This window comes from Zalophus californianus, chromosome 14, assembly GCF_009762305.2.
Source record: "Zalophus californianus isolate mZalCal1 chromosome 14, mZalCal1.pri.v2, whole genome shotgun sequence".
NCBI lineage: Eukaryota > Metazoa > Chordata > Mammalia > Carnivora > Otariidae > Zalophus > Zalophus californianus.
In genome coordinates, this window is record NC_045608.1 from 94,010,958 (window position 1) to 94,024,793 (window position 13,836).

General features: G+C 48.1%; 2 protein-coding genes across 11 annotated transcripts in view; one reads left to right on the forward strand and one right to left on the reverse strand.

Moving 5' to 3' along the window:
* Nucleotides 1-1,566, reverse strand: part of SLC66A2 (solute carrier family 66 member 2) — a 53,784-nt gene extending 52,218 nt beyond the window's left edge. For all 3 annotated transcript variants that reach the window (XM_027600813.2, XM_027600814.2, XM_027600815.2), the window contains exon 1: nucleotides 1,337-1,566. In XM_027600813.2, coding sequence (XP_027456614.1) covers nucleotides 1,337-1,539 — 203 coding nt within the window. In that variant the 5' untranslated portion in view covers nucleotides 1,540-1,566. The remainder of the gene's footprint in view (nucleotides 1-1,336) is intronic.
* The window catches only part of HSBP1L1 (heat shock factor binding protein 1 like 1), a 28,887-nt gene continuing 15,965 nt past the window's right edge, over nucleotides 915-13,836 (forward strand). For 7 of the 8 annotated variants that reach the window (XR_004819601.1, XR_004819602.1, XM_035723997.1 and 4 more), the window contains exons 1-3: nucleotides 915-1,182; nucleotides 1,557-1,707; nucleotides 11,028-11,087. The gene's annotated coding sequence lies outside the window, so the exon portion shown is untranslated. Of the gene's footprint in view, nucleotides 1,183-1,556; nucleotides 1,708-10,806; nucleotides 11,000-11,027; nucleotides 11,088-13,836 lie in introns of all 8 variants that reach the window. The other variant, XM_035723994.1, reaches the window with a different exon arrangement.

A 13,836-nucleotide genomic window follows, 5' to 3' on the forward strand; every position in this document is an offset into this window, starting at 1 on the left:
TGCGCCAAAGAAACAAATAAGCATCCATGACCCCTCCTTCCAAAGTAGCCTAGCCCGAGACAAACCTGGTGATGTGACAAATTCCTCTAGGAGGGGCTGACTTACCAGCTCACCTTTTAAAAGCCCCAGACAAGGGCAAAACTACCACACAGTGAAAATAAATCAAAGGTTGCCCGGGGCCTGGCACCGCTGGATGGAACACAAAGAACAGAGCAAACTTCTGGGCTCAGAAAATTCCTATCTCGGTTGTGATGGTAATGGCAAGGGGACGTTGCCAAAACTCATCAAAGTGTGCACTTACGATGGGCAATTTCATTTAATGTAAACCATACCTTAATAAGGTTGACTTAAAAATGAATTAGCAAAAAACATGGTTAGTCAGGGACCAAAAAGCCAAAAGGAGGAGCCAGAAGCAGAGCTGTGGACACCAACTGCCTGGAGCCCTTGTCCCACCTCTGCACTCAGCTGCCCTCCTGAGCAACCTTCCTCACTATCTGTGCTGACAGAGGGTCTGGGACCCTTCAAGAAGAAAGGAAAGTTCCAGACCTCTTTGGTCTCAGAATGAGGCTATAATGGGGCGCCTGGGTGGCTCAGTCCATTAAGCGTCTGACTGAGCTCAGGTCATGATCTCAGGGTTGTGAGATCAAGCCCCACATCAAGTTCTGCGCTGGGCCTGGAGACTGCTTAAGATTCTCCCTCCACCCCCCTCCTCTCCCTCCCTCTAAAAAAAAAAAAAAAAAGAATGAGGTTATAACACATCATTTCATTTCCTCTAAAAATGCCCCCCCCAAACATGCCTGGCTTTAGCAACTATTAAAATTAATTTCAACTTCCTTACCAGAATGCAAATGATAATAACAGGAAGCTGGGCTGGGAGTGGCAAGAAAAACCGTACACACACCAGAGAAGGCTGAGGGACGGCCTTCCCTGCACAGGGCTCCTGAGCAGTCTTTCCTGCCAGGCTCTGATGTCCCCTCCTAAGGGGCTCAGTGGTCAGCAGAGTGCCCTTCCTACAGCTCATCATTTTCTGTTACTCTTAATTACTTCTCCAGTCCGTTTTCTCTCTCCTGCTCCCATGCAAATTCTGAGGGCAGGGACCCAGTCCAAGGACCTTGCCCAGCACCCAGACGTCTGTGGAAAAATATCTGAGGATGTATGAGTGACACGAAATGAAGATTACAGGTAAGAGTCTCCACTCCAATCCCATTTTCCCTGGGAAATAATCTCAAGCGTTCACCAGCTCCTGCCGCCACCACCACCCCACTCCGAAACCCCAAAAAGAGAAAGCTATCTCTTTCTCTTTCTGGAAGCACCCCACAGAAAGCCCCCAACTTACCAGAAGAGGATCCGTAAAATATTAGCCACCAGGAGCACCAGACACACGTAGGTAGAGAAGCCCTCTGCATTCTGAGTCCTCCGGATGTCCCTGTACTGGGGGATATACGGCACCACCCCTCCGAAGACCATGGCCCCAGCTGCCCCCCAGGAAACCAGCTGGTGCAAGGGGACCAAAAGCCAATCCAAGCCTTCTGCTTCCATTTCGAACACCTGTGTAGCCCAGCCAGCCGACAGACGTCCACCTGGCCCAGGTCCCCTCTGCTCTCACGGGCTCCTGGAACGCGCGCTGACGGTCACCCCCACATTGCCGCTGCCGCCCGGTGCGACCCTCCACCATCGGAGCCTGAGCCTGGCGGGAGAGGAGAAGAGGTAAGAACTCCGCAGCAGGGGCCTCGCGGCACAGTGAGGGTCGCGCTCCCGGGACACCGCGGGGGTTCACGGCTAGGGCACGACCCGCCCCTCAGACACGGGCGCCCCAGGGAGCCCTCCGCGCGCGAAGCCGCACCCGCGGGAGAACAGAGGTGCGGGGCGCACGGCTGGGGACGCGGGAGGCGGGCCTGGGGCACGCTCATTCTGGGGGGGCGGGGGGCTCGGCCCGGGAGGGAGCACTTGGCCGGGATGGGGCGGAGCACGCTCAGTCCGGGGCGAGCATGCTCAGTCTGGGGAGAGCGCGCTCAGTACGAAGGAAGGTTGGCTGCTCCGGGGGTGGGACGCACGGCCGGGGGCTCCGAGGGGCTCGGTCCTGGGACCCGCCGCCCGCGCCGCATCCCGAGCCCCGAGCCCCGCGTTCCGTCCGCGTCCTCACGCGGCCTGCGGATCCGAGCGCCAACCCTTACCCGCCGCGCCCACGCCCGCGCCGGCCCCGCCCGGTCTGTCCTGCGTCCTTCGTCCGTCTGTCCGTCCCAGCGCCGTAGCCCCGCCTCTTTGTGACGTCACAATGCAGGAGCCCCGCCCACCCTGGCGGCGGACCGACCGGCGCTGGGTCCTAGAGCGCACCGGGAGCCCAGGGAGGGGTCAGGGGTTGGGGGCGCGGCGGCGACGTTGCTCCGCCCAAACGCCGGGCCCGGGTTAGCAAGTACCTGGCTGGCGAGGCTGCTCCTCCAGAGCCAGGGACCCACGTGGACGCGTCCGCACCTGTGCCCGGGCAAGAGGCCGTGTGGACGCGGCGCGCCCCGGAGAGCGGAGGACCCGGTCCTGTCTCTGGCGGAGGTCTGCGCGAGGCCCGGGGCTCCCCTCTTGTGGGGACTCCCTCTCGTGGGGACCCGGTCAGCGTCTGAGGCCAGCAGGTCGTGTCTGAGCGCCCCCAGGTGATCCTTCCACGGCTGCATATTCTGAGGAGTTGTGGGGGGGGGTTCCCCATCCTGACGCAGGCTGAGCCCTGAGCAGCAGGTGTCAGAAGCTAACCTGGTCTCGGGTGAGGCGGAGGGGCGGCTCTTCTGGGGAACCAGGCCCAGGGGGTCACTTAGGGCGGCAGCCAGCACCACCGGCTCAGGGCGCGAGTTTATCAGACGCAGAGTTACTCCACTCTGTAACTTGCTAAGTGGTTCACGGCTTTATCTCAAGCACATAGTTCTGTGAGGTGAATCCATAGGGTGCCCACTGACAGATAAAGAAATAGGAATTCCAGAGTTCCCTGACAAAGGTGAGCCCCCAGGGGCCCTCGTGCAGGTGCTCTGGACATAGATGCTGGTGGGCTGGGTGTGCAGGAAGCCCACGGCCCAGGTGGGATGGGGGGGCAGTGAGGACCCTTGTGAGAAGCCAGCCAGCCCCGTGTGCCCAGCACCCTTACAGGTGGGACTCGGGGCAGAGGAGACCAACTGCAGGGCCCCAGGATTCTGTCTGCAGGGGAGCTCCCCTCAGGGTTCCCATCTCAACAAGGGCAGACCTAAAACACTCCAAAAAGGAAGGCCTGGCGGAGGAGAAAGGGTGGCCCTGGGGCCTCACACCTGGCTGGCCGGCTTCCCCACTCCCAGTGGTGGCCTGCCCTCCTGCTTCCTACCAGGTAGGTTTCATGAGAAATCATGGGAAGAGCTCCAACCTCACTGAGACTAACTCCCAGACAAGCCTGGTGTGATGAGCAGGGCCTCAATAAAACACAGGCCCATTCTCAATCCCCTCCAATCTCTGAGGCTGATGTAGGTATTTCTGAGTCATGGCTACTCAGAGTATCCCCAGGAAACAAGCATCAGGAATGGAACACAGACAAGGAAACCGTGGCAGGGCTAGGGGGAAAAAGTGGGTGTTCCTACTGAGCCACCTCTTCCCCGGAGCTCTAAAAACCCTAGAATGTTTCACTCTGTTCTGGAGGTTGGAGTAAGGCTATATAGGCATCCCTCCTGAATCCCACTGGAGCACCTGGAGTCACAGCTGTTCATCTGTTCATCCTGGCATGTGCGGGCAAATTGGTCACCAGCCCATAGCCACCTGCCATTCTGGATCCATCAGAGTGTATCAGATGAGCGTCCACACAGGACAGCATCTGCAGAGCCCAGCTAAGTGGATACAATCCTGCATTCTTGGTCCAGGATTTTAGCCCACAAAGGTCTCCAGTAAGGCGAGCTGATGACTGGAGAGTTACCTTGTAGTCCTTTTAAACACCAACTGTCTGGGATCAGAGTGCACTCGCTGGTCTAGAACCATCGGTCAGTCAAGCAGAAGAGAGGAAAGCTCATCTGAGATGCCTCCTGCATTCCCAAACAGAAGAAGCCAGCCACGCTGAACTAGGCCAGAGAATAGCCCCCAAATATATCACCCTAATCCCCAGGACCTGTGAATGTTACCTTATTAAAAAAAAAAAAAATGCAGGGCACCTGGCTGATTCAGATCACACACATACAGGGCTCTCAGTCTCCAGAAATACACACTTTTGCTTATGAACCTCCCCCTTTTCTTATATATTTAAATTGAGGCAAAATTCATACAACACACATTAAGCACTGTTAAAGTGAATAATTCGATGACATTTGGTACATTCACAATGCTATGCCAACTCCTTTCGTCTCTGGCTCCCAAACATTTCTTCACCCCAGAATAAAACCACACACCTCCCCTGCTCCCCTCCCTCCAGCCCCTGGAAGACACCGATCTACTCTCTGTTTTTAGGGATTTACCTATTCTGGATATATCCTATACATGGAGTCCTACAATGAGGGACCTTGTATATCTGGTTTCTTCCACTGGCCTCATGTTAACACTAAAATTTTAGGAAGCAGAGGGGCAGGACATTCATTCTCTGCCCAGTAGAAGCTCAGCTCCAGGCGTTTGGAGATCCTCCTTCCTACTGGCCTTCCTGGGTGGGCTACTTTTTAAAGGATAATTAATATGCTCCAGAAATGCTTCAGGCAACTTTATTTTTCTGTTTTTATTCACATTCCTTCAGATATTTTAAATCATGATCTTGCCCTGAGCAGTGACAAAACCACAGTTTTTACATTTGCAAAACCATACGGTAAAAGGAAAATAAATTATACTAAAGAGAATTTTTAAAAGATTTTATTTATTTCAGATAGAGCAAGAGAGACAGGGAACACAAGCAGGGGGAGTGGGAAAGGGAGAAACAAGCTTCCCGCTGAGCAGGGAGCCCGATGCAGGACTCGATCCCAGGACCCTGGGATCATGACCTGAGCTGAAGGCAGACACTTAACCAGCTGAGCCACCCAGGCCCCCCTAAAGAGAATTTTTTAAAGTTTATTTATTTTTTAGTAATCTATACACTCAATGAGGGGCTTGAACTCACAACCCTGAGATCGAGAGTCACGTGATCTTCCAAGGGCTACAGCCAGGCCCCCTAAGAATTTTTAACTATAAAGTGTATATTAACTGGCTACCAAGTCCCCAAGACTCTTTATTCTTATAGGTTTCTCTCCCTCCCACACACCTCACTGGGAACCTTTCCTGGGGTCCCCATGCTCTGACTGGAACCCCAGAGAGCTGGGCACTTGCCCTCAGTCCCCCAACCCACTGGATTGTTTCCTTAGCTTTTCCTCATTAAGATTTTGACTTGATAAATTGTTCACCTGAAAAAGAAGAAATTTCATGTTGTTTTCCTCAGGTTTTCGGTTTTGTTCCCAAGGCAACTGTGGGACACAGAGAGGAACCCACTGACAGGCTGGGAGGCACCTCGGGATGGCTTTGGGGAGGGGGCTGAAGACACCTTTGGCAGTGCACAGTATGGAATAAAAACCAGATAAAAGGCTGGTCAAGGTGAGAGATGGGGCAACCTTTACTGGGGACATTTGAAAGTATCTATTACAAGCTTTTCAAGGTGCTTGTGATGTGGGAAACAAAGGCAGAAAAAAATTGTTAAATTTCCTTACTACCTACAGCCCACTGACAAGTCCTTGAAACAGGCAGAGTGACATTCCTCCAGGGACTCAGCTGCCTCCGTGTTAATACTTTGCTAAGGGCGGGGCTCCTGGGCGGCTGGGTCGTTAAGCGTCTGCCTTCCACTCAGGTCATGGGCTCAGGTCATGGTCCCAGGGTCCTGGGATCGAGCCCCGCATCGGGCTCCCTGCTCCGCGGGAAGCCTGCTTCTCCCTCTCCCACTCCCCCTGCTTGTGTTCCCTCTCTCACAGTCTCTATCTCTGTCAAATAACTAAATAAAATCTTAAAAAAAAAAAAAAAAAAACTTGGCTAAGGGCAAAAGGCAATCTTAGCTTAACATTATCCCAACACCCAGCGCCAGGATCCTGTGAGTCTACTTTAACATATGAAAATCCCTTTGGAAACTTCCTTTATCTCTAAACCCCCCAAGATACGTGTTGGCCGTCATCCCCCAAGCATACGGCCCATTGATACACATCTGAAGGGTCTCATGACTCAGGTTTTATCAGACGTAATAAATGACCTTTTCCCAACAACAGCTAGCCCCTCAAGGTCCTGGAAACCTTGCTTCCCAAATTCCTTAGAGACTCGCACTCTCCCTAACCCTCCCAACCTGAAAGTACATCACGGGCCGCTCCCTATGACCACAGTGCTGCTCTTTCTGCCCACACAGCCTGTCCCCGGGCTGTAATAAAATCACCTTTTTACACCAAAGACATCTCAAGAAGTCTTTCTTGGCCATCAGCTTTGAACCCTAATGTCTTTCCAACATCATATGGTGCCCAACGTGGGGCTTTGAGTCCAGAGCCTCATCAGACTCTGAGCTTCGGTGCAAACTTGGTGAGCACTTTCTCTCCTCTTCCTTTACTCTCATTCCAGGGGCTCTTCAAGGAGTATGGTCTTACTGGAACACCTGCATGCCAATTGCTCGGGCTGCAATCCTCTAGCCTGTGGCTACTCTATGGGGAGGAGAAAGCCTGCCTTTTGGCTGGAAGTTGGTACCCTGGCCAGGATGGTAATAAGACCCAGAAACTTCATGCCCTGTCCTTATACAAAGTTGTCTGTCTTGGGCACGAGACAGCCACCTAAGTCACCAGGACAGCTGCCAATCTTAAGACTCCCGTGTGAGGTTTCCTCCTGATTGATCCACTGGGATCCCCTCCACAACCCTGGTCTAGCTGCTTCTGGCCAAGGGACCTCCACTGGGAGCCGGCCGAAACCAGTACCTGATGGAATTAAAACCCAACTGGGGACCATTTCCTAGAGAAGTTGACTGTAAGGACTACATGTGTTGGAATGTCACTTAGATCATGATGGATTTCTATCTTTACTGTTTTCCGTCAATGTCTTCTACTGACTACTTAAATTACAACATTGGGTAATTTCCCCTTGTAAAAGTTTTCTATTGTTCTCCATGGTTTAAAAATGGCAGGTTCTTCGGGGCACCTGGGTGGCTCAGTTGGTTGATCGACTGCTTTCGGCTCAGGTCATGATCCTGGAGTCCCGGGATCGAGTCCCGCGTCGGGCTCCCTGCTCAGCGGGGAGTCTGTTTCTCCCTCTGACCCTCTTCCCTCTCATGCTCTCTGTCTCTCATTCTCTCTCTCAAATAAATAAATAAAATCTTTTAAAAAAAGGCAGGTTCTTCAAGGCAAGGTAAAATAAGGCGTGACCTTCCCGGCACGACCTTCAAGGCACTGTATTTCAGTCCATACACTGGCACCCATCATCCTCTAGAATGTGAGGGGGTAGTGGGAGGACGGCAGTCCCCCCTCCTACAGGGGCCCTTATCACAGTGGTGGTCAGAGCAATTTTGTTCAGGGGACACCTCGGGTCGCTTTGAGGAACCTCTGACATATCCTGTATGTGGTACGCCACCCGGGAATTGGTGGGGGAGGGGGGATTTTCTAGGTAATGGACCTTCTCTTTTCTTCAGCTCCTGAGGACTCTCCCTTGGGGTGCCTTTTAACCCACTAGAAGCAATTGGGATTACAAAACTTAGGAAAGGACTAAGCTCTGCATGGCCTCAATAGGATCTGTCAGTTAGATCTCCTGCAGGAAACAGGGCAAATGGACCTAGGGTACCTTCATTGCTCGTACCTAGGCCTTCATTGCTCTACACCAGGTCCCCGACCTAAAGGCCTCTTGCAGAATGTGTTTGCCCAAATGTGTCAGCTAGTAAACCCCCTCCTTACATATTGGATGATAATTATCTAAATAGGCCTCCTCCAAATAAACCCACGTTGCTGGAGGAAACACAGGTCCTCCCAGACAAAGGGGACGCTAACTCTCTCTGTTCCTTCTAATAGATGTGGGGGTTTCTAGCCTCACTCATTTCCCAGGTTAACGGCTGTAACTGGAGCCAAATGTGGTTAGTCTCCCTTGGGAGCGGTGCTTTAAGGAATATTCCCAAGCAGCTGCCCAAACTCCCTTTGTTTTGGGGAAATTCCCAGTCTTCTCTGGTGGACATGGACTGCCTAACCCCTCCCCCCTTGTTGGCGGGAAAACATGGCATCTGTGCCTCTGCTGGAGCTGAGGAGCTCTGGAACCCTTTCTCTGCCTCCGGGAGCACTTTGCCTCTTCTGGCTCCCCCTCCCCCTTCTGTCTCCGCACCACCTTTTGGGTGCGGGCGGCATGACTGGCTTCTGTCCCATCCTCGGTGCCTCAGGCACCATGGCCCCTTCTCCCTTCGCTGTCAAGGAGCGAGAAGAGCACCCCCTGGACCTAACACCACCCACCCCAGATTTCCCCACCAGCGTCTCAGGTAAAAACTGACAATGGGGAGGATCCAGGTGGAGCGTAATTCGGTATTTGAACTAAGTTAAGTTTGTTGGTTTAATTAAGTTAGACATGTCCTTAAAGTTATCAGCACTAAACGTGAGACTTTTATTCCATCGAGGTTTGCTGAAGATGAGATAAGCTCGTGTTACCCCTGTTGCAATTTGTTAGCCAAAAGATGACCTAAAATGATGGTTAATCTTGTCTGTTTCAAAGTTTTCAGGGGTAATTGTTAAGATAGCTTTCAAAGTCTTTGGTAACCTGAAACTTAAAGTTTTGCTTGGATGATAAATGGGATTAAAGTCATTGGACATCTAGGTCTTTTTCAAATAGGATAAAGTGCTAAGTCATTGATTACTGGATGTAGGTTTGTGCTTTTGACTTCTATTGCAAAGAAGCTAAGAATACTTAGGTCTGTTGGTAAACATGCTTTGTGCTTAACCAGCTCATAAATTTGCCATCTAAAGAATTCTGGTGTAACAGTTCACCACTGGTTACTACTTAGTCTTCACTGGAGACTAAGGTTTCTAAGAGGGCAGAATTCTGCTAAACGTAATTAAGACTGATGGAAATAAGGGAAATAAGTCTGTATGTAGAAAAGTAGGAGATATGTAAGAAAGATATAAGGAATGGGAATGCATTTTTTGGTGAAGGTAAAAGAAGGCAATTTTGTCCTAAATGAGATGGTTGCTTGGAAAGAAATGGCTTGGGACAAACTCTGAATGCAAAGGAAAGTTGTAGGTTTGTAAAGGGAAATCCTTGGAAAGGAATTTCAGGCATAGTCAGGACGGACTAAGATTGAAATGAATGGATTTTAAAGTACATTGGTATAAGATTGAAAGTCTGCTTTCTCGGGGCGCCTGGGCGGCTCAGTTGGTTAAGCGACTGCCTTCGGCTCAGGTCATGATCCTGGAGTCCCGGGATCGAGTCCCGCATCAGGCTCCCTGCTCAGCGAGGGACCTGCTTCTCCCTCTGGCCCTCCCCCTTCTCATGTGCGCTCTCTCTCTCTCATTCTCACTCTCTCAAAATAAATAAATCAATCTTTAAAAAAAAAAAAAAAGAAGAAAGTCTGCTTTCCCTCTGTCAAAAAGACAAGTTTTCTTGAATTGTTGGTCTGCTCTTGATAAGAAAATGTAAACAAGTTGTTTTCTTTTTGCCTGCCCAGAAAAACCAGTTTCTGTGTTTTGCCTTTATCAGGTGTTTGACCATCCCTAATCCTATCTAGGCATGTGCTCTAAAACTTTCTAAGGTTTTAACAAACTTCTCCAAGATTTAAATCGTAAACAAAGAAAGTCTCATTGACTAATTAGGCTTGTTTGTTTGGTATGTTACATTCTGGTATAAGGAGATATTCTGGCTATGAAAGTGTTATGTGTCACAGAAATAACTGAGTTTCCTTGTCAATTGCATCATAATGAACTCTCAAATCAGATCATTAACAATGTCTATTTCTGAGTTTTTGTCATTTATAATTGTTCTTATTGTCTTGCAAAATGAATTTTATCTTCAAGAAGGTTCATATAAAGGACTTTTAGGGCAAAAATAGGTATTCAATATCTTTCAGATCAAAACTGAAATGAGTAAGAATTTCCAAAACTAACTAAAAGCTGCAAACTAAACAAGAATTAGTAACATGGGGGCGCCTGGGTGGCTCAGTCGTTAAGCGTCTGCCTTCCGCTCAGGTCATGATCCCAGGGTCCTGGGATCGAGCCCCGCATCCGGCTCCCTGCTCCGCAGGAGGCCTGCTTCTCCCTCTCCCACTCCCCCTGCTTGTGTTCCCTCTCTCCTGTCTCTCTGTGTCAAACAAATACATAAAATCTTAAAAAAAAAAAAAAAAAAGTCTATCTCCCTCTTCTTCTGAGACACACAATTTAAAATAAATACCTTTAGGGCGCCTGGGTGGCTCAGTTGGTTAAGCGACTGCCTTCGGCTCAGGTCATGATCCTGGAGTCCCGGGATCGAGTCCCGCATCGGGCTCCCTGCTCGGCAGGGAGTCTGCTTCTCCCTCTGATCCTCCCCCCTCATGTGCTCTCTCTATCTCATTCTCTCTCTCAAATAAATAAATAAATAAAATATTAAAAAAAAAAGAATTAGTAACATGGGACTAAATGAACTAAAAAGATGATTATAGTTTTGTGACTCTTGTTTGAAACATTGCTGGTTTTCTAATGTTTACTATTCCAGATTAAGGAAACTTTCACATAGGATATCTATGACTTACAGTAACATAACAAAGTATTTATTTGTGAACAAATTGAAGCATTTAACTTTTCTCTCCTGAAATTAAAAAGGTCTCAGCAAGTATTCTTTCTTCCATGGTAACCATAGTCATTTGCATAAGTTCAATAAGAATCTGTTCTCCTTTAACAGGACATCATTGGAAACATTGGCTATTTTACCAAGGCTTTGACTGGAATGTCATATTTGAGAGAGACATGTATAGACTCAGATATGACTAGACAGCTTTGAGGAACTGAGGTTGACTTTATGAAACCTGGAGCCATAACCCCTTGGAAATGTTGGCCTCACACCTTGCTTACAGAGTTCCCAGCAGCCTTACCAGGTGAGTAAAGAATGTCACTTCTTGGCAGGTGCACGAACCTCTGGATACTTTGAGGACCTCATGGAGAGGAATCCACCCACATCTACAGGTATTGCAGGCATGTGTGATGGCAAGTACTTGGCTTGGCTTCCGGCCTGGATAGACTACTAAGAGTTCAACCTAGAGGTTCCTTATAAAAGTTCCAGCAAAGCAGATTCTGAAAGATTTATATCATCAATCATTATTCTTGCTGAGCTTATTTAAATCATTAGGATAAGTTTGTTAAAATTGGACTTGTTTTTTGAATAAATTAGTCCTGATTTGGCTATCTCTGATTTAAATATGAGGGTTATTTTAGAGAGAAAAATTATGTTTCAGTAACACACCTTTGTGGATGTTAAATTTTAGATCTGATTGTCTTTACATGTTTGTTGTTTACCTAGGCTAGACAACTTGAGGTAAACTTAAGAGAAATTACCACAGTAGCTCATGTATAGACAATCTCCTTGCTTGTTATTCTGTGGGGATGATAACAGGACCCCATGGGCATATGATTATTTGAACAACTGGGAAATGGGATAGATTCCTCAACAATTGTATAATTCAGCTATCACCTTGACCAATTCTGTATGGCTGGGATTACAAAATTGCTCCTTAAAAGCCAGAGCATACCCCACTCTATGGGGTTAACTATGGGCTTGTGGAGATAATGGATGACCCCACTTTCTTTATGATTGGATTGGATGATGCACCTGGGGGTGCCCTTATCCCTTGACAAGTTTCTCCCACTTGGCAGTGATTCCTTGTAATTAGGATATTGTTAATGCCGGACCTCATAAAGAGGTCTTCTTGATGGTATTATCCCTTAGTCATATTTATCCTAGAAGCCACCTCTATTGAGGTCGAATTGCAAACAAAGGCTTTAGCTAAGCTTATAAGAGCTCTCCTGGTAAAAGGAGCCTCAAAGCTCACTCTGGGACAATCCCTGACAGTAATGACTTCACATCAGGTTCAGTGTCTTAGAGACCAAATGCCACCAATGGATGATGGAGGCTGACTTATTAAATACCAGGCTACACTTATAGATATGCCTGAAATAATACTTGAAACCTGTCAGAATTTAAACCCAGCTACCCTTATGCCTGGATCTGACCATTGTGCTTCTGTAGAGCATAACTATTTAGAGGTTATTGATCTTGTTTATTCTAGTCAATCAGATTTAAAAGATGCCCCTATTGAAAATACAGATGACAGTCAGTTTACTGGTGGCAATAGTTTCATGGAAGAAGGAATAAGAAAAATTGATATTTATACTGATTCCAAATATGCTTCCCTAGTCCTACATGCTCACAGAGCAATTTGGAAGAAAAGTGGATTATTATCTGGGCGCCTGGGTGGCTCAGTCATTAAGCGTCTGCCTTCAGCTCAGATCATGATCCCGGGGACGTGGGATCGAGTCCCCCATCAGGCTCCCAGCTCAGCAAGAAGCCTGCTTCTCCCTCTTCCACTCCCCCTGCTTCTCTCTCTCTCTCTCTCTCTCTCTCTCTCTCTCACTGTCTTCTCTCTGTCAAATAAAGAAAATCTTTTAAAAAGGGAGAGGGATTATTATCAAGCCATAACTCCCCAACCAAATAGGGGCCTGAAGTTATTATAACTCCTCTTAAGGCCTGAGGACGTAGCTGTAATTCACCTCAAAGGACATCAAAGGATATGACCTTAGAATCTAAAGGAAACAATTCAATAGACTATGCAGCCAAGAGGCAGTACAAAAGAGCAAATAAGTCTTTTACCAGACTTAACTCCAATAAAGTCCATAAGTCCAGCCTATTCAGACCGAGAAATGCACAGGAGTGGCTTGTTAATAATGAGGGGAAAATCTTTATACCCAAGAATAACCAATGGAAGGTAATACAGGCTTTACACTAGGCTACTGATTTGGGTAAAAAGGCCACTGAGGCGACAAAAGCTTTGCTAAGAGAAACTGTCCCTAGATTTGGACTCCCTTTGGTCCCTACAAAGTAACAATGGACTGTCCTTTATTACACATTCAAAAGATGGCCCTCCAAATCTGAACAGCCCTTGATATCTTTACTACAGTGAAAGGGGCCCAGATTTAGACGATTGTCTCCCAACGGGACCCAGTGGCTACGTGGCTCTAGCTTGTGTCCCACGGCTTTCCCTCAGGCTGGATAGGCCACCATACCCTGGGTTTTGCCTGGATGCATAGACACATTATTAAAACCATTGCCAACCTAGCCAGCCTTCCAAACTTAAAACAATGGTGAACACATTCTGTGTCTCATTGGTATGACCAACTAACATCCATCTTTTTTTTTTCTAACATCCATCTTAATAAGTACACCGTCAAGGCCCTAAGTGATACCCAAAATAGCATTTCTCTACTAAATACTGAAGTAACACAAATGCTTAAAGCAGTTTTACAAAATAGAATGGCATGAGATGTTTTAACTGCTACACAAGGTGAAAATTTGTGCTATCATAAAAACACAATGCTATGCATATATATTCCAGATTACCACAAACTATTTCTGGGTTTCTGACATGAACACTCAAATTGGCGCTCTAAATAATCCCTCTCTTTCCTTTAATGATTGGTTAAACTCCTGGACTGGAGAAGGACTTTTGTCAACTACCAAAGGACTCTGAGTTGGGCTTCTTTTTCTTTTTGTTACACTAATCATGTTTTGCTCTTTTCTTCCATGCCTTTCCACCTGGTGTCGAGACTCCTTCACTCCATAACTTCCACCCGACAGATAACCCTTTCCACGCAGGAAGATCCACACATGTCCCCCTTGGATTCAGCTGCCACTGCCTTTTGTAACTCCTGTATCTATGTA